Source organism: Macrobrachium rosenbergii, chromosome 31 (genome assembly GCF_040412425.1).
Source record: "Macrobrachium rosenbergii isolate ZJJX-2024 chromosome 31, ASM4041242v1, whole genome shotgun sequence".
Classification (NCBI taxonomy): Eukaryota; Metazoa; Arthropoda; class Malacostraca; order Decapoda; family Palaemonidae; genus Macrobrachium; species Macrobrachium rosenbergii.
The window spans coordinates 24,702,884-24,726,483 of NC_089771.1; the positions used below are offsets into that span (position 1 = coordinate 24,702,884).

The 23,600-nt window shown below is 36.8% G+C and overlaps 3 protein-coding genes across 4 annotated transcripts in view; 1 reads left to right on the forward strand and 2 right to left on the reverse strand.

The window, feature by feature from the left end:
• LOC136855427 (uncharacterized) overlaps window positions 1-23,600 on the forward strand; it is a 144,657-nt gene that overhangs the window by 82,442 nt on the left and 38,615 nt on the right. The window lies entirely within an intron of this gene.
• LOC136855424 (uncharacterized) lies at window positions 1,791-13,656 on the reverse strand. Its single transcript, XM_067132427.1, has 7 exons — window positions 13,498-13,656; window positions 11,821-12,035; window positions 11,471-11,600; window positions 8,829-9,028; window positions 8,444-8,567; window positions 7,739-8,020; window positions 1,791-7,503 (listed from the first exon to the last, which is right to left on the reverse strand). Exons 1-7 carry the CDS (start codon window positions 13,565-13,567, stop codon window positions 7,334-7,336), a joined length of 1,191 nt encoding a protein of 396 aa, XP_066988528.1. The 5' UTR covers window positions 13,568-13,656; the 3' UTR covers window positions 1,791-7,333.
• Window positions 14,615-23,118, reverse strand: LOC136855426 (uncharacterized). Of its 2 annotated transcripts, none has more exons than XM_067132431.1 (8): window positions 22,985-23,118; window positions 21,274-21,488; window positions 20,924-21,053; window positions 18,140-18,340; window positions 17,757-17,880; window positions 17,017-17,334; window positions 16,504-16,629; window positions 14,615-15,525 (listed from the first exon to the last, which is right to left on the reverse strand). In XM_067132431.1, the coding sequence occupies exons 4-8, from the start codon at window positions 18,245-18,247 to the stop codon at window positions 15,476-15,478; spliced, it is 726 nt and encodes a 241-aa protein (XP_066988532.1). In that variant the 5' UTR covers window positions 18,248-18,340; window positions 20,924-21,053; window positions 21,274-21,488; window positions 22,985-23,118; the 3' UTR covers window positions 14,615-15,475. The 2 variants fall into 2 exon arrangements, with proteins under 2 accessions (XP_066988532.1, XP_066988531.1); XM_067132430.1 differs by having other exon boundaries at window positions 16,504-16,632.

Sequence of the window (23,600 nt, forward strand, 5' to 3'; positions counted from 1 at the left end):
TGTCTCTAAAGAATTTTCTATTTTGACAATTTTTTTTTTTTTTTTTGCTTTGCTCAATTGAAGATAAAAATAAGAGAACAAAATAAATTAAAAAGAAATCACACGTAAACGATTCGAAGGTTCTTCGTTTGTTGTTTGAGGGAGTTCTTCATCGTTAGAAGGTCTTTATTATGAGAAGGAGTTCTTCATTGTTAGAGGGAGTTCTTCACTGTTTGAGGGAGTTTTTCATTATGAAAAGGAGTTCTTCACTGTTAGAGGGAGTTCTTCACTGTTAGAGGGAGTTCTTCACTGTTTGAGGGAGTTTTTCATTATGAGAAGGAGTTCTTCATTGTTAGAGGGAGTTCTTCACTGTTTTAGGGAGTTCTTCATTATGAGAAGGAGTTCTACATTGTTAGAGGGAGTTCTTCACTGTCTGAGAGAATTCTTCATTATGAGAAGGAGTTCTTCATTGTTAGAGGGAGTTCTTCATTATGAGAAGGAGTTCTTCATTGTTAGAGGGAGTTCTTCATCCGTTCTTCATCACTGTTTGACGGAATTCTTCATTGTTAGCATTGTTTGAAAATTCAATGTTAATATATTGCTCCGCTAATGACGGCCATGCATGCGAAAATGCAATATATTGCCAATGAAGAATACCCTCTGACAATGAAGATCTCCCTCTAACAATCAAGATCTCCCTCCAACAATCAAGATCTCCTTCTAACAATCAAGATCACCCTCTAACAATGAACTCCCTCTAACACTCAAGATCTCCCTCCAACAATCAAGATCTCCCTCCAACAATCAAGATCTCCCTCTGACAATCAAGATCTACCTCTGACAATCAAGATCTCCCTCTAACAATCAAGATCTCCCTCTAACACTCAAGATCTCCCTCTATCAATCAAGATCTCCCTCTAACAATCACGATCTCCCTCTAACAATCAAGATCTCCATCTAATAATGTTTACAAACGCATTAATTCCATAAATAGCGAGGCTACAGCCTTACGATATTTCCGTGGTCTGACGAAATCGCTGTTTCATGGAATTTGATCTCGGATTTATAATTTATAAAAAAAATCATGAAACGAAAGTGTTCATGTCGTTAAACAGCTCTGAAAAGTGGAACAGCCACTAGATCTTAGTCATAGAAAGTTACTTCAAAAGAAACAGTCCTTGTAAATCGCGGCTTTCGCTCGATTGTGAGCTGCAATAAATAAAATTGTAAAGACCAAAACAGTATTCGATTCAGTGGACAAAGCTGTACACGAGTTACATGAAAATCAAAAGAATTTAACGTTATAATAAGTAAAATCAACTTCGCAGTAGTAACATAACTTTTAAAGGTCACGGTTGGTTGGCTGTTCGAGACAAGATATGTCTCTGAGAAATCCTGTTTTTCCCACTGTCCAAACAGGATGTCATCTGTTTCCGATAAACTGAAGATAATGGCTAGCGTGCACTTAGGTACGCTTTTAGGGATTATGAATAGGATTTCCACCTCTGATGACTCAAATGATGATTATACCCTCTGAGGAGTCATCCACACTCCTCCCCCTCTCCACAGCACTGAAGCTTAGATATGACGTAGAACTAGATAATAAAAAAAAAACGAATATCACTTGAGATTGTGATAAGTAACGAGAATTAACATTCTTACTAATACAATTAGAGATTATGGGTAATTTGCTCAATTTTTAAAGCAACATCCAGTAAGAAGTATTGCAATAAACTTATTAGCCACTGCATATGCTTACTTATTTGTATACAAACAAATACACATGCATAAGGAAAAGTTGATAGCCTTTAGAATTGGATATTTGTTTATTATACTACTACAAACTGTCACTATAATTATAACATTAACAACAGTAATTCTGAAAGGCTTATTTAATATACAAGACAGTGCTCTATACATGATAATGAAGAAAGCATAATGGGGTCTTATAACCTTTGATTCACTCACAGGAACTTGGAATTCAGTGGTTCATAAATTTATATTATTATCTAAGTATTCATCGTGAGTTAATATTTCCCTTCTCTTCAAAATAAGATGAAGTTTTCTGCCAATGACACAAACATTCATCCAAAGTCGCTTCAGGGTATGTTAAGTTCAATGTGGCGCTATGCCTTAGGTTATGTTAGGTTCAGTGTGGCACTATTCCTCAGGTTATGTTAGGTTCAGTATGGCAGTGTTCCCCAGATTATGTTAGGTTCAGTGTGGCACTGTTCCTCAGGTTATGTTAGGTTCAGTGTGGCACAGTTTCTCAGGTTATGTTAGGTTCACTGTGACACTATTCCTCAGGTTATGTTAGGCTCAATGTGGCACTATTTCTCAGGTTATGTTAGGTTCAGCGTGGCACTGTTCCTCAGGTTATGTTAGGTTCAAAGTGGCACTATTCCTCAGGTTATGTTAGGTTCAATGTGGCACAGTCTCTCAGGGTATGTTAGGTTCAATGTGGCACTTTTCCTCAGGTTATGTTAGGTTCAATGTGGCACTATTCCTCAGGTTATGTTAAGTTCATTGTGGCACTATTCCTCAGGTTATGTTAAGTTCATTGTGGCACTGTTCCTCAGGTTATGTTAGGTTCAGTGGCACTATTCCTCAGGTTATGTTAGGTTCAATGTGGCACTATTCCTCAGGTTATGTTAGGTTCAGTGTGGCACTATTCCTCAGGTTATGTTAGGTTCGATGTGGCACTATTCCTCAGGTTATGTTAGGTTCAATGTGGCACTATTCCTCAGTTTATGTTAGGTTCAATGTGGCACTATTCCTCAGGTTATGTTAGGTTCGATGTGGCACTATTCCTCAGGTTATGTTAGGTTCAATGTGGCACTATTCCTCAGGTTATGTTAGGTTCAATGTGGCACTATTCCTCAGGTTGTTAGGTTCATTGTGGCACTATTCCTCAGGTTATGTTAGGTTCAATGTGGCACTATTCCTCAGGTTATGTTAGGTTCGATATGACACAGTTTCCCAGGTTATGTTAAGTTCAGTGTGGCACAGTTCCTTAGGTTATGTTAGGTTCATTGTGGCACTATTCCTCAGGTTATGTTAGGTTCGATGTGGCACAGTTTCCCAGGTTATGTTAAGTTCAGTGTGGCACAGTTCCTTAGGTTATGTTAAGTTCAGAGTGGCACTGTTCCTCAGGTTATGTTAGGTTCAATGTGGAACTATTCCTCAGGATATGTTAAGTTCAGTGTGGCACTTTTCCTCAGGTTATGTTAGGTTCGATGTGGCACAGTTCCTCAGGTTATGTTAGGTTCAATGCGGCACTATTCCTCAGGTTATGTTAGGTTCGATGTGGCACTTTTCCTCAGGTTATGTTAGGTTCGATGTGGCACTTTTCCTCAGGTTATGTTAGGTTCAGTGTGGCACTATTCCTCAGGTTATGTTAGGTTCGATGTGGCACAGTTACCCAGGTTATGTTAAGTTCAGTGTGGCACAGTTCCTTAGGTTATGTTAAGTTCAGAGTGGCACTGTTCCTCAGGTTATGTTAACTTCAGTGTGGCACAGTTCCTTAGGTTATGTTAAGTTCAGAGTGGCACTATTCCTCAGGTTATGTTAGGTTCAATGTGGCACTATTCCTCAGGTTATGTTAGGTTTGATGTGGCACAATTCCTCAGGTTATGTTAGGTTCAGTGTGGCACTATTCCTCAGGTTATGTTAGGTTCAATGTGGCACTCTTCCTCAGGTTATGTTAGGTTCGATGTGGCACAGTTTCCCAGGTTATGTTAAGTTCAGTGTGGCACTGTTCCTCAGGCTATGTTAAGTTCATTGTGGCACAGTTCCTTAGGTTATGTTAAGTTCAGAGTGGCACTGTTCCTCAGGCTATGTTAGGTTCAGTGTGGCACTATTCCTCAGGTTATGTTAGGTTCAGTGTGGCACTATTCCTCAAGTTGTTAGGTTCATTGTGGCACTATTCCTCAGGTTATGTTAATTTCAATGTGGCACTATTCCTCACGTTATGTTAAGTTCGATGTGGCACAGTTTCTCAGGTTATGTTAAGTTCAGTGTGGCACTATTCCTTAGTTTATGTTAATTTCAATGTGGCACTATTCTTCAGGTTATGTTAGGTTCGATGTGGCACAGTTTCTCTGGTTATGTTAAGTTCATTGTGGCACTATTCCTCAGGTTATGTTAGGTTCGGTGTGGCACTATTCCTCAGGTTATGTTAGGTTCAGTGTGGCACTTTTCCTCAGGTTATGTTAGATTCGATGTGGCACAGTTCCTCAGGTTATGTTAAGTTCAATGTGGCACTATTCCTCAGGTTATGTTAGGTTCAGTGTGGCACTCAGGTTATGTTAGGTTCAGTGTGGCACTATTCCTCAGGTTATGTTAGGTTCGATGTGGCACAGTTCCTCAGGTTATGTTAGGTTCATTGTGGAACTATTCCTCAGGTTATGTTAGGTTCAGTGTGGCACTTTTCCTCAGGTTATGTTAGGTTCGATGTGGCACAGTTCCTCAGGTTATGTTAGGTTCATTGTGGCACTATTCCTCAGGTTATGTTAGGTTCAGTGTGTCACTTTTCCTCAGGTTATGTTAGGTTCGATGTGGCACTATTCCTCAGGTTATGTTAGGTTCAATGTGGCACTATTCCTCAGGTTATGTTAGGTTCGATGTGGCACTATTCCTCAGGTTATGTTAGGTTCAGTGTGGCACTATTCCTCAGGTTATTTTAGGTTCAATGTGGCACTATTCCTCAGGTTATGTTAGGTTCAATGTGGCACTATTCCTCAGGTTATGTTAGGTTCGATATGACACAGTTTCCCAGGTTATGTTAAGTTCAGTGTGGCACAGTTCCTTAGGTTATGTTAGGTTCATTGTGGCACTATTCCTCAGGTTATGTTAGGTTCAATGTGGCACAGTTTCCCAGGTTATGTTAAGTTCAGTGTGGCACAGTTCCTTAGGTTATGTTAAGTTCAGAGTGGCACTGTTCCTCAGGTTATGTTAAGTTCAGAGTGACACTGTTCCTCAGGTTATGTTAGGTTCAATGTGGCACTATTCCTCAGGATATGTTAAGTTCAGTGTGGCACTTTTCCTCAGGTTATGTTAGGTTCGATGTGGCACAGTTCCTCAGGTTATGTTAAGTTCAATGTGGCACAATTCCTCAGGTTATGTTAGGTTCGATGTGGCACTTTTCCTCAGGTTATGTTAGGTTCGATGTGGCACAGTTCCTCAGGTTATGTTAGGTTCAATGTGGCACTATTCCTTAGGTTATGTTAGGTTCGATGTGGCACAGTTTCCCAGGTTATGTTAAGTTCAGTGTGGCACAGTTCCTTAGGTTATGTTAAGTTCAGAGTGGCACTGTTCCTCAGGTTATGTTAACTTCAGTGTGGCACAGTTCCTTAGGTTATGTTAAGTTCAGAGTGGCACTATTCCTCAGGTTATGTTAGGTTCAATGTGGCACTATTCCTCAGGTTATGTTAAGTTCGATGTGGCACAATTCCTCAGGTTATGTTAGGTTCAGTGTGGCACTATTCCTCAGGTTATGTTAGGTTCAATGTGGCACTCTTCCTCAGGTTATGTTAGGTTCGATGTGGCACAGTTTCCCAGGTTATGTTAAGTTCAGTGTGGCACTGTTCCTCAGGCTATGTTAATTTCGGTGTGGCACAGTTCCTTAGGTTATGTTAAGTTCAGAGTGGCACTGTTCCTCAGGCTATGTTAGGTTCAGTGTGGCACTATTCCTCAGTTTATGTTAGGTTCAGTGTGGCACTATTCCTCAGGTTATGTTAGGTTCAGTGTGGCACTATTCCTCAAGTTGTTAGGTTCATTGTGGCACTATTCCTCAGGTTATGTTAATTTCAATGTGGCACTATTTCTCATGTTATGTTAGGTTCGATGTGGCACAGTTTCTCAGGTTATGTTAAGTTCAGTATGGCACTATTCCTTAGTTTATGTTAATTTCAATGTGGCACTATTCCTCAGGTTATGTTAGGTTCGATGTGGCACAGTTTCTCAGGTTATGTTAAGTTCATTGTGGCACTATTCCTCAGGTTATGTTAGGTTCAGTGTGGCACTATTCCTCAGGTTATGTTAGGTTCATTGTGGCACTTTTCCTCAGGTTATGTTAGATTCGATGTGGCACAGTTCCTCAGGTTATGTTAAGTTCAATGTGGCACTATTCCTCAGGTTATGTTAGGTTCAGTGTGGCACTATTCCTCAGGTTATGTTAGGTTCGATGTGGCACAGTTTCCCAGCTGTGCCACACTGAACTTAACATAACCTGGGAAACTGTGCCACATCGAACCTAACATAACCTGAGGAATAGTGCCACATTGAACCAAACAGAACCTGAGGAACTGTGCCACATGGAACCTAACATAACCTTACGTTTTATGCCTATTTGCCTCATACTTTTTCCTTGACGGTTTAACCTCAATTTACATCTGCCTTCATATTTGCCTTCTCTTCACGGCAAAAAAAAATATGTTAAGTTCAGTGTGGCACTGTTCCTCAGGCTATGTTAAGTTCAGTGTGGCATAGTTCCTTAGGTTATGTTAAGTTCAGAGTTGCACTGTTCCTCAGGCTATGTTAGGTTCACTGTGGCACTATTCCTCAGGTTATGTTAGGTTCAGTGTGGCACTATTCCTCAGGTTATGTTAGGTTCAGTGTGGCACTATTCCTCAGGTTATGTTAGGTTCAGTGTGGCACTATTTCTCAGGTTATGTTAATTTCAATGTGGCACTATTCCTCAGGTTATGTTAGGTTCGATGTGGCACAGTTTCTCAGGTTATGTTAAGTTCAGTGTGGCACTATTCCTCAGTTTATGTTAATTTCAATGTGGCACTATTCCTCAGGTTATGTTAGGTTCGATGTGGCACAGTTTCTCAGGTTATGTTAAGTTCATTGTGGCACTATTCCTCAGGATATGTTAGGTTCAATGTGGCACTATTCCTCAGGTTATGTTAGGTTCGATGTGGCACAGTTTCTCAGGATATGTTAAGTTCAGTGTGGCACTATTCCTCAGGTTATGTTAGGTTCAGTGTGGCACTATTCCTCAGGTTATGTTAATTTCAATGTGACACTGTTCCTCAGGTTATGTTAGGTTCGATGTGGCACAGTTTCTCAGGTTAAGTTCATTGTTGCACTATTCCTCAGGTTATGTTAATTTCAATGTGACACTGTTCCTCAGGTTATGTTAGGTTCGATGTGGCACAGTTTCTCAGGTTATGTTAAGTTCATTGTGTCACTGTTCCTCAGGTTATGTTAGGTTCAGTGTGGCACTATTCCTCAGGTTATGTTAGGTTCAATGTGGCACTATTCCTCAGGTTATGTTAGGTTCGATGTGGCACAGTTTCTCAGGTTATGTTAAGTTCAGTGTGGCACAGTTCCTCAGGTTATGTTGGGTTCAGTGTGGCACTATTACTCCGTAGATGCTGTTTTCGCTGTCATGTGATGAACTTTGTCGCGCGAGATCAGGATGGGAAATAGTCCCGTGGTTTCGGGGATCAAAATCAGTTGCCCCACCATGATTGGAGAAGATGGGATTGATGTTGTCCATAGCCGTCGACGTGGTATCTAAAACACGAATAAGAGAATTAAGCCAGTGGTCATGGATGGAAGAAAATAAAAGAAACAGGAAAGGGTAAAGAGATTGGAATACTTATTCATCAGCATATTTATAAGACACTTATTAATACTTCTTTCGAACTCTAGGGCATTTGCGTCCAGTGGCTACAGACATTGACCATCCTCATCACAGATTCTGATCTCTGATAAAACGCAGTGGGAAAGATTCCTCAGGGAGTCTTACCTTCAGCTCTTGTCTCGTTTTGCTTCTTGAAGTAACACCTGTAGCAAAGGCAAGACGCAGCTACGACAACCAACAATGCCACCACGACGCCTATGATGATTAGTGTGCTTACAGGTATGCCCGTAGCTGTGCCTGTAGGTGGACCTTCAGGTTTGACTGGAGGTGTGACTGTAGGTGGACCTTCAGGTTTGACTGGAGGTGTGACTGTAGGTGGACCTTCAGGTTTGCTTGTAGGCGTGACTGTAGACATTCCTGTAGTTATGTCAGGAAGTTTGCTTGTTTCTGAAAGAAAAATCTTTTTATGCAGGAGCATGAAACAATTATCATATCTTCCACATAATAGCTTTTACTTATTTCATATTATCGTCCTCCCTTAATTAATTCTTTTTACAGTTCCTCAGTGCTAAATGCAGCTTTTTGAGGCTTTAATTTTTGCAGTATTTCAAGTGAAAATAGAAAGTGATTGTTTTGACAAATACTCTCTCAAAGGAAGGGGAAGTAATAGTTTATAAACAGTAGTCTTTGCATATACATTTATGAATAAATGCACACTAATTAAATATATATATATATATACATACATACATACATACATACATACATACATACATACATACATACATATATACATATATATATACATACATACATACATACATACATACATACATACATACATACATACATACATACATACATACCCACCTTCTGGCTCTGAAGGCATGGGGAACACTTGAAGTTGTAGTTGGTAATTCGTAGTTATCCTCAAGTCGCGTTGTTGTAGTTGAGTGACCCACCGCTCATGCCGTCCATTTCCATAAAAGCTGATCTGTGATATGAAAAGGAAAAATAAATGTCATTTAGTGAAGATTTATGGCAAAAAATATATAGCTGTCGAAAATTTTCTTTCATGGAAATATAGCGTTCTTCGTGATAATGAAAATATATCCTTACCTTTAGCTGTACGTGTGAGCAAATTATCAGACTGAAAAATTATTTCTTGTATAAACAATAATTAGGCAAATGTATTTCGATTTAAAGATGACAGTGAGTGAACGGGAGAGTACTTATACAATTATGGGATGCTTACGCCTGTAGATATAGACGCAATCAACCAGCCTGTATGGGCAGGTAAATTATATTCCTTAACTTTCCGTGTATTTTCATAAGTCGAAGAAAAACGAACTCGAATGACATATCCGTTCTTGTTCCAGAGTACTATCCATACATGACTATGTTCAGGAAGGTTGAGAGGTGATTCTTGATTAGGAGGTATCGCAGTCACACCATCTGGGGAAGTAAAACATTTTCAGTCATGATGAAAATAAGAATAAGACTCTATTCTAACAGAAATAAATGCGCAAATTTTGGTATATTCTGATATACGGCCACTGATTTTCACTTGCCAGTTAAACTTTCACCGGACATTTTCTGTGACCGACTGATTACATCTCCTTATAAGATTTGCAACTGTAGAATAAAATGTTCTCGCTGCACTAAATGTCAAACCCCTCTTGCGCCAGATGTGATAAAGCAGCTTTATAATTGGTTTTAACTCTCTTTAGAGAAAGCTTTATGTTTGTGGTACAGCAGACTAAATGGGTTAATAAAAAAAATGTTTTTTAAACATGCTTTTATTAAAAGGCACGAAACAGTAAAAAATATTTTTTGAGACACCAGGATTTTCTTACAATCAATCATTTCTACAAAAAAAAAAAATAAAAGCGTGGGCGCCAAACACGGAAGGAAATGCTACAGTTTCTCGTAGCATTTCCTTCCATGTTTGGCGCCCACGCTTTTATTTTTGTAGACATGATTAATTGTAAGAAAATCCTGGTGTGTCTCAAAAAAAAATTTTTTCACATTATAGTACATTTTAATAAAAGTGTGTTTTAAAAAACTAATTTTTTTATTTTGTATATTTTAGTCCTGACAGAAACTGTAACCGATTTATGATTGTGGCTAACGAAATGTAACGTGATATTCTATAATATCCTGTCGAGCCAAAGAAGGTTTGAAAGATCTGTAGAGTTATTAACTTATTCTACCGAGTCAAAGAAGGTATGGAAAATCCGAAGAGTTATTCACTTCATACAAATCCTGAGATACTGAGAGAGGTCACAGTAGGGTAACTAGAGGTCACTGCTGACCTGCTGATCATATAAGGTAGTATTGTCACCAGAACTGAATGACCATGCAAAATTTCAAGTCCGTTGGACGACGGGAGCAGGTTGAAAATTGAGTTACAAGATTTGACCTATACAAACACAAAAAAGCAAGCTAAATAAAAGAGTATAAAAAATGTGGTCCTTAGAAAAGTTTCCAAGCTCTACCTTATTAATTAATTTTCATCCTAAGTTCGCTCAATATAAAATACAATATCAAATCATTATACTGTATCGTTACTTCAACTTTCACATCTTCGACAGCTGTATGATTTTGATTACTACTTTTAGTTTTGTTTTTTTCTCAAAACTTAATAGAGCTGGAGCTGAGATATAACCTTTAACCAAAAACAACACCAAAAAAAATCTGCACAGTGACGTGGTTATGGAACTGTTACTTACTACCCTAATTTCTTCATCAGTTAGTAACACAAGTGATGAGTGAATCATCTTTTTAAAGCACTGAATTTTCTCTGTCGTTTCATGTTGAGGGAATTCACAACTTGCGTGACCAGATCGAAGTCTTGCAACTAAAAGTGTTTAGCTAAACACCTCACAAACAAGAGATGTTTCTTTGCCAGTGCACTGAATGCATCTTGCACTGTGCAGTTTGGCTTCCACGAGAATATCGTATAAATTCGCAAATCACAATGGCACTGTAGTGTGTCAGTTGTAAATGTAAGCGTAATAACACAATCCTCAGGTTCAGGTATCAGTAACGAAATTATATAGATTTTTATGCAATCACTTTTCAGAACCTTATCGACAGCGCACTTCGAAACAGAGCTATTCAATTCTTTCTCCAAATATGTTGGGTAAAATGTACTTTCAAAAGTAGGTGGTTTAATTTTTTCTCAACTTCAGCATTGTTTTAATTCGCAGTGTTTCACAAAATTAGTGAAATTCATATCATTCATAAGTGACAGTTGCTCTCTTTGCAAAAATGCCAATATATATATTATATATATATATATATATATATATATATATATATATATATATATATATATATATATATATATATATATATAAATGAGGAAGTGAAACCCTATAAAGACTAAAATACCTAACTTATATACCTAAACAACTCCAACATATCCCCAGGCCAATAAGCAGATAGTACGATACATGAATATGAACCACATACGAAATGCTATTTCGACAGACTCTTGGGGTCGGGGGTGGGAAATCGTTTTAAATAGTAATACTTAGGTTAGTGTCTTGAAATTTTAATTGGAAAGTCTTTTTTTCATTGTATGCTATGACATTAATTTCGGAAGTTATTCATTAAAGTAAGATCGTCCCTTAATATATATCGTGAACTGTCAAATTACATTGATTTTTGTCCAGCAACATAGAATAGACATTGCTCTGATATGAATGATAAGGAAGGTCAGTACAATTAATATTCGTGTTATAAAGAGTATTGACAAAATACAGCCGATCAAGAGATTTTAAAATTTTATTGAGGCTAATCTTGTTTCCTTCATACCAATTAACCTCTGAAAATTATCACCGTGTAATAAAGGATTCTGTATTAAATTCCTCATAAAGATATATTACTTACAGTTGTTCAGGGGCAGACTGAGAACCTGCCACTTCACACGATGCGAACTTGACACTTCCAATTGTCGTCCTTTTAGTCCTCTATCGTTTGTTGGGATCCAGTACCCTTCCCTGAAAGGGCTTTTTATCACCTTGAGAAAAAAACAGAATATCATTAATAAGGAAAATAATGTGAGAAGCTTCATATACATGAATAAATTCGTTACTAGAAAAGGTAAAATAGCCATTACATTTCTACTTATTTATGAAAATCGACTTCATCTTCTGTAATCTATCCACAATTCACCCTGAGTGAACTTCTTCACTTTTGTAATCATTAGCAAACTTCGTCAGTTATTTCGATAAACTTACATTATTGGATATAAAGAGGAGAGGCTTCCACTGTGAAGGGGAGTTCCGGTACTCTAACTTCCCTGTTTTTATTTGTCTTCCATGGACAAAGAATCTATAGTTGAGAGTTTTCTGGTTTGTTCCTCCTTCCGTCAAGAATGCAACCACAACATTTTCCTCCTCTGGTAGAAAAAATATTGTGGAATCACCCCTTGAGGTGGTCCTAGATTCTGAAGCTGCAATGAAATAATAATAATAATAATAATAGTAATAATAAAGTAGTTAGACATTTCAATTAGAGATTTCGACTAGGCATTAAGGTATTTCGAAGTGTTACCCAAAAACCCTGCGTCATTCCAGATTTTGTAAACAAACGGTTGCTTGGCTGTTACAGTAAATAAAACGATTGAGGAAAAAGCTGCAGAACGAATAAACTGCTTTTGTTGAAGTCTGGGGGACTCCCTTCAACTGGTAACCCGCTTGTGGATGTCACTGAAGACCTGTTGTCCTTTCTGCAGCGATGTGACGTCACACCATGATCTGAATCCAGTGAGACTTTGTCATCTTGAGAGGAGCTTTCAAGAGACTGTTTTCATCAGGTTTCGTCGTAATCTGTTCTTTCATGCGCCAGTTATTTCCTAATTAACTTAAGAGATTAATGCTAACAGATAGAGAGACAGACAGACTGGAACTCTTTCAGACAAACTGAAGCAGAAGTTAACGTGACTTGTGGGGGGTTAATAATAAATTGTAAAACAGTATATGTATATGTATATATATATATATATATATATATATATATATATATATATATTTTGTTGAATTCTATGGATTTTTACCACATTCTTTGGTTAGTAGGTGAAAAACGAAGATTAACTCTGTTCCATTTACTGTGAACACAGTTACCACAGCTGTTCTGTAAATCGTCGTGACCTCTTCAGAACGTATTGTCTGGACATAGCGTCTTGTTGATTTCTTACAGTCTGCGGACAGACATGTGGCGTCCATAATAATAATAATAATACAATAAATCACATTGCAATAACATAATAATGCAACAAATCACATTACCATTACATTAAGTACTATCAAAACAATTTTAATTAATTTACAGTTACTGTAATGTGATTAATTGTATTAATATAGTTTGGATGCTACATATCCGTCCGCAGACTGTAACAAAACAGGAGGAAGCTATGTCCAGATAACATTACGGGCTGCTCTAGAAGCAAGAGCCCGTGCTGGCACAAGGCCAGCTAAATCTAAAACAACAACAACCAGATAACACACTTTGAAGAGGTCACGACGAGTGTCAGAACAACTGTGTAATTGTGTTTCCCAGTCAGTCGAACAAATAATTAATCTTCGTTTTTTTACCCACCAATTACATTTGGAAGAACGTAGACGATTCAAAAAATATTATCAGACTAATAAGAATTTGGTCAACAATCAAAAAGCCACAGAATTCAACGAAATCTGCATACAAAATTTACATATATATATATATATATATATATATATATATATATATATATATATATATATATATATATATATATATATAATACACACACACACACACGCATAACTTCCCAATACAATGTAAAAGTTCAAAAACAGGCTTCAGCCAGATATAGCGTAAATTTTCAGAATAAAAATTGATAAATAATGCAATAATATTTGGCCTATTTCTCTTACCTGAGTGGGCAGAAGACAAAGAACCGAGAGAAAGGAGACAGCAACCGAAGAAAATGAACGTCCAATCCATAGCTGAAGAAAATGCGTGTGCGCAGCACTTGAGACAAACAGAAACTAAGTAAGGCGTGGCCTCTGAATTTCTTTCGGTTTCAAGTTTTTATCTTTGAGTGTGACGTCAATTTTGGCAGGAAGTGTTCCTAGTTGATTTAAGTTTACAGATTTATAATTATAGTCCTAATTTACATTTTCAATTAATCACGAAAAAAGGTATGAGGTATTTTTCTGTAGTATTTCCCCATATGGAGACAATTCTAAAAATGATGAATGGCATATAAAGTTGTACTCGAACCTCCTTTATCTACAACCTTATCTCCGTAAACACGAACGAACGAAGAGCAGGACTGGAGAGTCTCATAAAAGGAAATCCTGACCAGATGGATCTGATAAGTCTCTCACTAGTGTCACTTGCTACGTGTGAAGATTCTCAAGCGCTACATAAACTTAGTTAACATAAAAATGAACATCAAATCAAAGACAGTTCTTATATTTGAAGTTGTCAGTGAAACAAAAGTTGCTTCCTGTTTGTAAGGCTTATAGGACGAATGCATGAAAGAATTGTTAAACCAACTTCTCCTTTATGAAGTGAACTGCAGCTGGTCGTTGCAAATGAAGGAAAAGTTGAAGCAGTTGAGAGGAACTATGTGCCCAGTATATTTGACACAATAGAAAAAGAAAGGATGAGAAATGTGGAGATACGCAGAAGTAGTATAAAGGTTAGAGTAAGAGAAATGATGGATCAGAGTGTTTTAAGATGGACTGGTTGTGTGGAACGAATGGGGAACAATAGCTTGATGAAAAGAGTGTATAATTTTGAAGTGTCAGAAGGAGGAGAATTGAAAGACCCAGAAAGTGCTGGGTAGATAGGGGTGAGTAGCGTATTATGTGTAAGGTGATTTAGCATCCTGCTGATGAGCCTTCTGCATTGGTGTGAGGAAGTGAAATGTTTTGTGCATTTTCTGACAGTTGTTTGTGTATGAACAAAGCAGTGACTGCGCTGTTGCCTTATCAGAGTTGAGGACATCATATGTGCTCAGACTAGGTCATAAAAACAATTTGGTTTTGAACTAGTTTTAATTAACTTCTACAAATAATATTGAGGAAAAAAAAAACAGCTAGGCGTTGGGGCACGCTAGGCAGAAATCCCCATGAAGTCATTTCTGTGTCAACAGGAAGACCTTATCATTACAAAATCAAATTATGATGGTGACATTGTTCTTGATAAAACAGTTAAAAGTTAAAAGAACATAGTTAAAACTCACTGTCCAATGAACGAAAGGACATGAAAACCGCTGCTGGGCAGTTTTGTAAATCAGAAAAGACCACACAGATGGAATGATAAAGGATACACTTGTCTCTAGGAGTCATTCAGAGTAACCTGCCCTTTCCTGCCATGTTTCCATGATTTTATGAAAGACGTAAAATAGGAATGCTCCTGACAAACCTTCAGCTCAGAAAAGGATTCTTCTTGTTTAATGAAATTTTCGTGCGCTTCCTTGGCCACATTCTCATCCACCCACACCAATGATTTTACTATCAATAAGAGAAGACTTTTATATACAAGGCTGGACTCGTTTTTAACAGAGGACTAGGTAAAGGAGATTTTGTTTTTATTTGGAAATTGGTGTCATATAAAGGTTTAAATTCCAGGTCATTGTCTACACATTTGCTGGCAGTTATTATATACAAATTTGATGTCCTATGGGCAGTATAAAGAAGCACAAATATACACACAAAACTTCCTGTAAACCTAAAGTACAGCAGCAGACATGAATGACAGAAGCTTCCTAAATTAAGAAAGGAATGTTCCGGATTCCTAAAAGGCAAACTCGAAAAATTGCACTCCGTGTTCATCCCTTGTAGCTCTGAAGATTCGGTGGTGTCTGGCACTTGGCCCCTTCAGGGTTTGCAAGATTCTTTCTTAGGTGGAAGCCGATGGAAGTTGTGGCCATCTGTCCCTATGTAGAGGGCCTTAAAATAAAGAAAAAGAAAAATAGGTGAACCTTGATAGAAGAGCAGAACAGCTTTTTACTCTATTAAGATATAACCTATTGCTTTTCCTTTGTATTTGATCTTGAACTGGAGATAATAAAACCATGAAACAAAAGTAATTATATCCAATGCCAACTATGGGAAGTGAAATAAAAAAGAATCTGATTGAAAAAAACTGTATATCTGCGTTGACAGTCAATTACGAGCTGCAATAAAAAATTGTGAAGACCACAACACATTCAGTTCAGAAGGGCTTTCGTGAGTGACCTTAAAATAGAATATAATTCCAGTTATAAACTATGTAAAATAAAACTTTATGGTCATATTAGTAATGCAAGCATACGCGACAGGTTTCATACACTGGAAGGGAGATCAACCGGCACATTAAAAGTTTATTTGTTTTTCGTTTAGAACAAGTAGTTTATGATTTGCAGTGTCTTGCGGCTCAAACAGGATATCTTTTTGTAGAAACTGAAGATAATGGCTATCGCGCAACTGGTGGACCTTCTCGCAAACAAAGACGTTTAAAAATGAGGATTTCTGCCTCGGATGACCCAGATAGAAACGATGATTATACCCTTTGCGAGAGTTGTTCCAACTTCCCAAAATACTCATACTTGGATCAGAAGTAGGAAAAATGAAAATTATGCATGTAAATGCATACGTACATGTACACAAACATACTCATGTGTAAGGAAACAACAGTAGTTGTGAATGGTGCGTATAATATAGAAAGAAACGCTTAATAAATAACCGCCAAGAAAACATAATGGCTTCTGTTAACCCTTATTCGATCCACGGGTGCCTGCAATTCTGTGACCTCACCATCAGTTTGTATTTAAGCATTCTTCGAGGGTTCTCATTTTCTCTCTCTCTCTCTCTCTCTCTCTCTCTCTCTCTTTGTTGGAAGAAAATGATTCTTCTCTAATTGCCACAAAACACCGAATGGTTACTTACGTACTATTCCTGTGACGTCACGTGGTGCTATTTTTCCGTAAAGAGGGTTTTCGGTGTTTTGAGACAAATTTGTTCGAGAAGAACCAGGATGGGTAACTGTGCCGGGGTGTTCTTCCATTGCTATCCCTGCTTTAGAGGAAAATGGATTAATGTTGACCAAGGGATTCGGTGCACTTTCTAAAACACAGATAGCAGAATTAGCTTACGCGAGACAGAACAAAGCCAGTGGTTGAAGGGGGAGGAGGAAAAGCAGGGAAACAGGAAAGCACAAAGAGACTGGAATGAGACCAGTTTCCACTTTCTCATCATCCTTCTGTAAGACTTCCTGTTTGTGCTCTAGATTAGCATTTGCTTATTATGATCATTATTTGTGAACATATTCATACGACTCTTATTAATACATTTTATGAACTCTGGACCATTTGTATCCAGTGGCTCAGATAGTGACCATCCTCATCATAGATTGCGGTCTTCGATAAAACGCAGTGGGGAAGATTCCTCAGGGAGTCTTACCTTCAGGTCTTGTCTCGTTTTGCTTCTTGAAGTAACACCTGTAGCAAAGGTAAGACGCAGCGACGACAACCAACAATGCCACCACGACACCGATGATGATTAGTGTGCTTGCAGGTATGCCTGTAGCTGTGCCTGTAGGTGGACCTTCAGGTTTGACTGGAGGTGTGACTGTAGGTGGACCTTCAGGTTTGACTGGAGATGTGACTGTAGGTGGACCTTCAGGTTTGACTGGAGGTGTTCCTATAAGTGGACCGTCAAGTTTGCTTGTAGGCGTGACTGTAGACATTCCTGTAGTTATGCCAGGAAGTTTGCGTGTCTCTGAAAGAAAAATCTTTTTATGCAGGAGCATGAAACAATTATCATAGCTTCCACATAATAGCTTTTACTTATTTCATATTATCGTCCTCCCTTAACTAATTCTTTTTACAGTTCCTCAGTGCTGAATACAGCATTTTGAGGTTTTGATTTTTGAAGTATTTCAAGTGAAAATACAGTGATTGTTTTGACAAATACATTCTCAAAGGAAAGGGAAGTAAAAGTTTATAAACAGTAGTCTTTGCATATACATTTATGAATAAATGCACACTAATTAATTATGTATATACATATATATACATACAAATATATGATATATATATATATATATATATATATATATGTGTGTGTGTGTGTGTGTGTGTGTGTGTGTGTGTATATATATAGACATACATACACATACATCCACATACATCCCCACCCACCTTCTGGCTCTAAAGGCATGGGGAACACTTCGAGTTGTAGTTGGTAATTCGTAGTTATCCTCAAGTCGCGTTGTTGTACTTGCGTGACCCACCTCTCATACCGTTCATTTCCATAAAAGCTGATCTGTGACATGAAAAGGAAAAATAAATGTCATTTAGTGAAGATTTATGGCAAAAAATATAGCTGTCGAAAATTTTCCTTCATGGAAATATAGCGTTCTTCTTGATAATGAGAATATATCCTTACATTTGGCTGTACACGTGAGGAAATTATCAGATTGAAAAATTGTTTCTTGTATAAACAACAATTAGGCAAATGTATTTCGATTTAAAGATGACAGTGAGTGAACGGGAGAGTACTTATACAATTATGGGATGCTTACGCCTGTAGATATAGACGCAATCAACCAGCCTGTATAGCCAGGTAAATTATGTACGTATTCTTTCGGTGTATTTTCATAAGTAAAAAAAAAAACGAACTTGAATGACATATCTGCTCTTGTTCCAAAGGGCTATCCATACAGGATTATGTTCAGGAAGGTTGAGAGGTGATTCTTGAATCGGAGGTATCACAGTCACACCATCTGGGGAAGAAAAACATTTTCAGTCATGATGAAAATAAGAATAAGACTCTATTCTAACATAAATAAATGGGCAAATTTCGGTATATTCTGATATACGGTCACTGATTTTCACTTGCCAATTAAACTTTCACCTGACATTTTCTGTGACCGATTGATTACATCTCCTTATAAGATTTGCAACTGTAGAATAAAAATGTTCTCGCTGCACTAAATGTCAAACCCCTCTTTGCTTCAGAAGTGATAAGGAGCTTTATAACTGGCTTTAACTCTCTTTAGAGAAAGCTTTATGTTTGTGGTACAGCAGACTAAATGGGTTAATAAAAAAAAATGTTTTTTAAACATGCTTTTATTAAAAGGCACGAAACAGTAAAAAAATAATTTTTTGAGACGCCAGGATTTTCTTACAGTCAATCATTTCTAGAAAAAAATAAATAAATAAAAGCGTGGGCGCCAAACATGGAAGGAAATGCTGCAGTTTCTCGTAGCATTTCCTTCCATGTTTGGCGCCCACGCTTTTATTTTTGTAGACATGATTAATTGTAAGAAAATCCTGGTGTGTCTCAAAAAATTTTTTTTTTTTTTTTTTTTTTTTTTTTACTTTTTAATGCATTTTAATGCATGTCTTAAAAAAATTAATTTTTTTTTTATACTTTTTAGTCTTGACAGAAATTGTAACCGATTTATGATTGTAGCCAACGAATAAGAACGTGATATTCTATAATATCTTGTCGAGCCAAAGAAGGTTTGAAAGATCTGTAGAGTTATTAACTTATTCTACCGAATCAAAGAAGGTATGGAAAATCCGAAGAGTTATTCACTTCATACAAATCCTGAGATACTGAGAGAGGTCACAGTAGGGTCACTACAGGTCACTGCTGACCTGCTGATCATATAAGGTAGTATTGTCACCAGAACTGAAAGACCATGCAAGATTTCAAGTCCGTTGGACGACGGGAGCAGGTTGAAAATTGAGTTACAAGATTTGACCTATACAAACACAAAAAAGCAAGCTAAATAAAAGGGTATGAAAAATGTGGTCCTTAGAAAAGTTTCCAAGCGCTACCTTATTAATTAATTTTGATCCTAAGTTCGCTCAATATAAAATACAATATCAAATCATTATAGTGTATCGTTACTTCAACTTTCACATCTTCGACAGCTGTATGATTTTGATTACTACTCCTTTTAGTTTTGCTTTTTTCTCAAAACTTAATAGAGCTGGAGCAGAGATCTAACCTTTAACCAAAAACAACACCAAAAAAAATCTGCACAATGACGTGATTATGGAGCTGTTACTTACTACTCTAATTTCTTCATCTTTTTTTAACGCAAATGATGAGTGAATCATCTTTTTGAAGCACTGAATTTTCTCGGTTGCTTCATGTTGAGGGAATTCACAACTTGCGTGACCAGATCGAAGTCTTGTTAATTTTCAGGCAACTAAAAGTGTTTAGCTAAACACCTCACAAACAAGAGATGTTTCTTTGCCAGTGCACTGAATGCATCTTGCACTGTGCAGTTTGGCTTCCACGAGAATATCTTACAAATTCACAAATCATAATGGCACTGTAGTGTGTCAATTGTAAATGTAAGCATAATAACGCAATCCTCAGGTTCAATATCAATGACGGAATTATATAGATTTTTATGCAATCACTTTTCAGAACCCTATCGACAGCGCACTACGAAATAGAGCTATTCAATTCTTTCCCCAAATATGTTGGGTAAAATGTACTTTCAAAAGTAGGTGGTTTAATTTTTTCTCAACTTCAACTTTGTTTTAATTCGCAGTGTTTCACAAAATTAGTGAAACTCATATCATTCATAAGTGACAGTTGCTCTCTTTGCAAAAATGCTAATATATATATATATATATATATATATATATATATATATATATATATATATATATATACATATATATATATATATATACACATATACATATACAGTACATGTACATATACATATATAAGTATATATATATATATAGGAATGAAACCCTGTAAAGCAAGTATCTTAAAGACCCAAATGCCCAAACTCTACACAAAAACAGTTCCAACATAGCCCCAGGCCAATAATCAGATACAGTAGTACAATACATGAACGTGAACAACATAGGCAATATGAACAATATACGCAATATGAACAACATGCGAAATACTATTTCGACAGACTCCTGGGCTAGAGGGTGGAAAATAATCGTCAGTGATAGTGCTTACAGTAGTTAGTGTCTTAAAATTTTCATTTCAAATCCTTTTTCCATTATTTGTTATGAGATGAATTTCGAAAGTTATTCAGTAAAGTAAGATCGTCCCTTAATATATATCGTGAACTGTCTAATTATACTGATTTTTGTCCAGCAACATGGAATAGATATTGCTATGATATGAATAATAAGAAAGGTCAGTACAATTAATTTTCGTGTTATAAAGAGTATTGACAAAATACAGCTGATCAAGAGGAGATTTTAAAATTTTATTGAGGCTAATCTTGTTTCCTTCATACCAATTAACCCCTGAAAATTATTACCGTGTAATAAAGGATTCTGTATTAAATTCCTCATAAACATATATTACTTACAGTTGTTCAGGGGCAGACTGAGAACCTGCCACTTCACAAGATGCGAACTTGACACTTCCAATTGTCGTCCTTTTAGTCCTCTATCGTTTGTTGCGATCCAATACTCTTTCCAGAAAGAGCTTCTTATCACCTTGAGAAAAAAACAGAATATCATTAATTAAGAAAATAATGTGAGAAGCCTCATATACATGGATAAATTCGTTACTAGAAAAGGTAAAAAGGCAATTACATTTCTACTTATTTATGAAAATCGACTTGATCTTGTGCAATCTATCCACAATTCACCCTAAGTGAACTTCTTCACTTTTGTAATCATTAGCAAACTTCGTCAGCTATTTCGATAAACTCACATTCTTGGATATAAAGAGGAGAGGCTGCCACTGTGAAGGGGAGTTCGGGTACTCTAACTTCCCTGTGTTTATTTCTCTTCCATGGAGAGAGAGTCTGTAGTAGACATATTGCTGGCTAGTTTCTCCTTCCGTCAAGAATGCAACCACAACATTTTCCTCCTCTGGTAGAGAAAATATTGTGGAATCACCCCTTGAGGTGGTCCTAGTTTCTGAAGCTGCAATGAAATAATAATAATAATAATAATAATAATAATAATAATAAAGTAGTTAGACATTTCAATTTGAGATTTCGACTGGACATTAAGGTATTTCGAAGAGTTACCCAAAAACCCTGCGTCATTCAAGATTTTGTAAACAAACGGTTGCTTGGCTGTTACAGTAAATAAAACGATTGAGGAAAAAGCTGCAGAACGAATAAACTGCTTTTGTTGAAGTCTGAGGGACTCCCTTCAACTGGTAACCCGCTTGTGGATGTCACTCAAGACCTGTTGTCCTTTCTGCAGCGATGTGTCGTCACACCATGATCTGAATCCAGTGAGACTTGGTCATCTTTAGAGGTGCTTTTCAAGAGACTGTTTTCATCAAGTTTCGTCATAATCTGTTCATTCATTCGCCAGTTATTTCCTAATTAACTTAATAGATTAATGCTAACATATAGAGAGACAGACATACTAGTACTCTTTCATACAAACTGAAGCAGAAGTTAACGTGACTTGTGGGGTTAATAATAAATTGTAAAACAGTATATGTATATATATGTATATATATACACACATTTTGTTGAATTCTATGGATTTTTACCACATTCTTTGGTTAGTAGCTGAAAAACGAAGATTAACTCTTTGTTCCATTTACTGGGAACACAGTTACCACAGCTGTTCTGTAATTCGTCGTGACCTCTTCAGAACGTATTATCTGGACATAGCGTCTTGTTGATTTCTTACGGTCTGTGGACAGACATGTGGCGTCCATAATAATAATAATAATAATAATAATAATACAATAAATCACATTGCAATAACATAATAATGCAACAAATCACATTACCGTGACATTAGGTACTATCAAAACAATTTTAATTAATTTACAGTTATTGTAATGTGATTAACTGTATTAATATAGTTTGGATGCTACATATCCGTCCGCATACTATAACAAAACAGGAGGACGCTAAATCTAAAACAATTTACGGGCTGCTCTAGAAGCAAGAGCCCGTGCTGGCACAAGGCCAGCTAAATCTAAAGCAACAACAATCTAAAACAACAACAACAACAGATAACACACTTTGAAGAGGTCACGACGAGTGGCAGAACAGCTGTGTAATTGTTTCCCAGTAAATGGAACAAGGAATTAATCTTCGTTTTTTTATCCACCAACTAAATTTGGAAGAACGTAGAAGATTCAGAAAATATTATCAAACTAATAAGAAACTGGTCAACAATCAAAAAGCCACAGAATTCAACGAAATCTGCATACAAAATTTTATATATATATATATATATATATATATATATATATATATATATATATATATATATATATATATATATATATATAATTATATCTATACATAATACACACACACAAACACACAAATAGCCTCCCAATATAATGTAAAGGTTCAAAAACAGGCTTCAGCCAGACATAGCGTGTAAATTTTCAGAATAAAAACTGATAAATAATGCAATAATAATTGGCCTAGTTCTCTTACCTGAGTGGGCAGAAGACAAAGAATCGAGGAAAAGGAGACAGCAAATGAAGAAAATGAACGTCCAATCCATAAGTGAAGAAAATGCGTTTGCACAGCACTTGAGACAAACAGAAACTAACTAAGGCGTGGCCTCGAGTTTCGTTCGATATCGAGTTTTTTATCTTTGAATTTGGCGTCAACTTTGGCAGGAAGTCTTCCTGGCTTATTCGAGTTTACAGATTTATAATTATCGTCCTAATTTACATTTGCAATTAATCATGAAAACAAAGGTTGGAATATGAGATTTTTGTCTTTAGGATTTCCCCATATGGAGACAATTCTAAAAATGATGAATGGTATATAAAGTAGTACTCGAACCTCCTTTATCTACAACCTTATCTCCGTAAACACAAACGAACGAAGAGCAGAACTGGAGAGTCTCATAAAAGGATATCCTGACCAGATGGATCTGATAAGTCTCTCACCAGTGTCACTAGCTACGTGTGAAGATTCTCGAGCGCTACATAAACTTACTTAACATAAAAATAAACATGAAATCAAAGACAATTCTTATATTTGAAGTTGTCAGTGAAACAAAAGTTGCTTCCTGTTTGTAAGGCTTATAGGACGAATGCAT

Coding starts and splice junctions, on each gene's coding strand:
- LOC136855424 (XM_067132427.1), bottom strand. CDS start 13,567: ATGGATTGGACGTTCATTTTCTTCGGTTGCTGTCTCCTTTCTCTCGGT. Junction 9,029..11,470: donor CAGTCTGCCCCTGAACAACT/GTAAGTAATATA, acceptor TTACTTCCCCAG/ATGGTGTGACTGCGATACCT. Junction 7,504..7,738: donor AAACGAGACAAGAGCTGAAG/GTAAGACTCCCT, acceptor TTCGTGTTTTAG/ATACCACGTCGACGGCTATG.
- LOC136855426 (XM_067132430.1), bottom strand. CDS start 18,247: ATGTCATTCAAGTTCGTTTTTTTTTTTACTTATGAAAATACACCGAAA. Junction 17,881..18,139: donor TTGCGTCTATATCTACAGGC/GTAAGCATCCCA, acceptor TTCATGTCACAG/ATCAGCTTTTATGGAAATGA. Junction 16,633..17,016: donor AAACGAGACAAGACCTGAAG/GTAAGACTCCCT, acceptor TTTCCTCTAAAG/CAGGGATAGCAATGGAAGAA.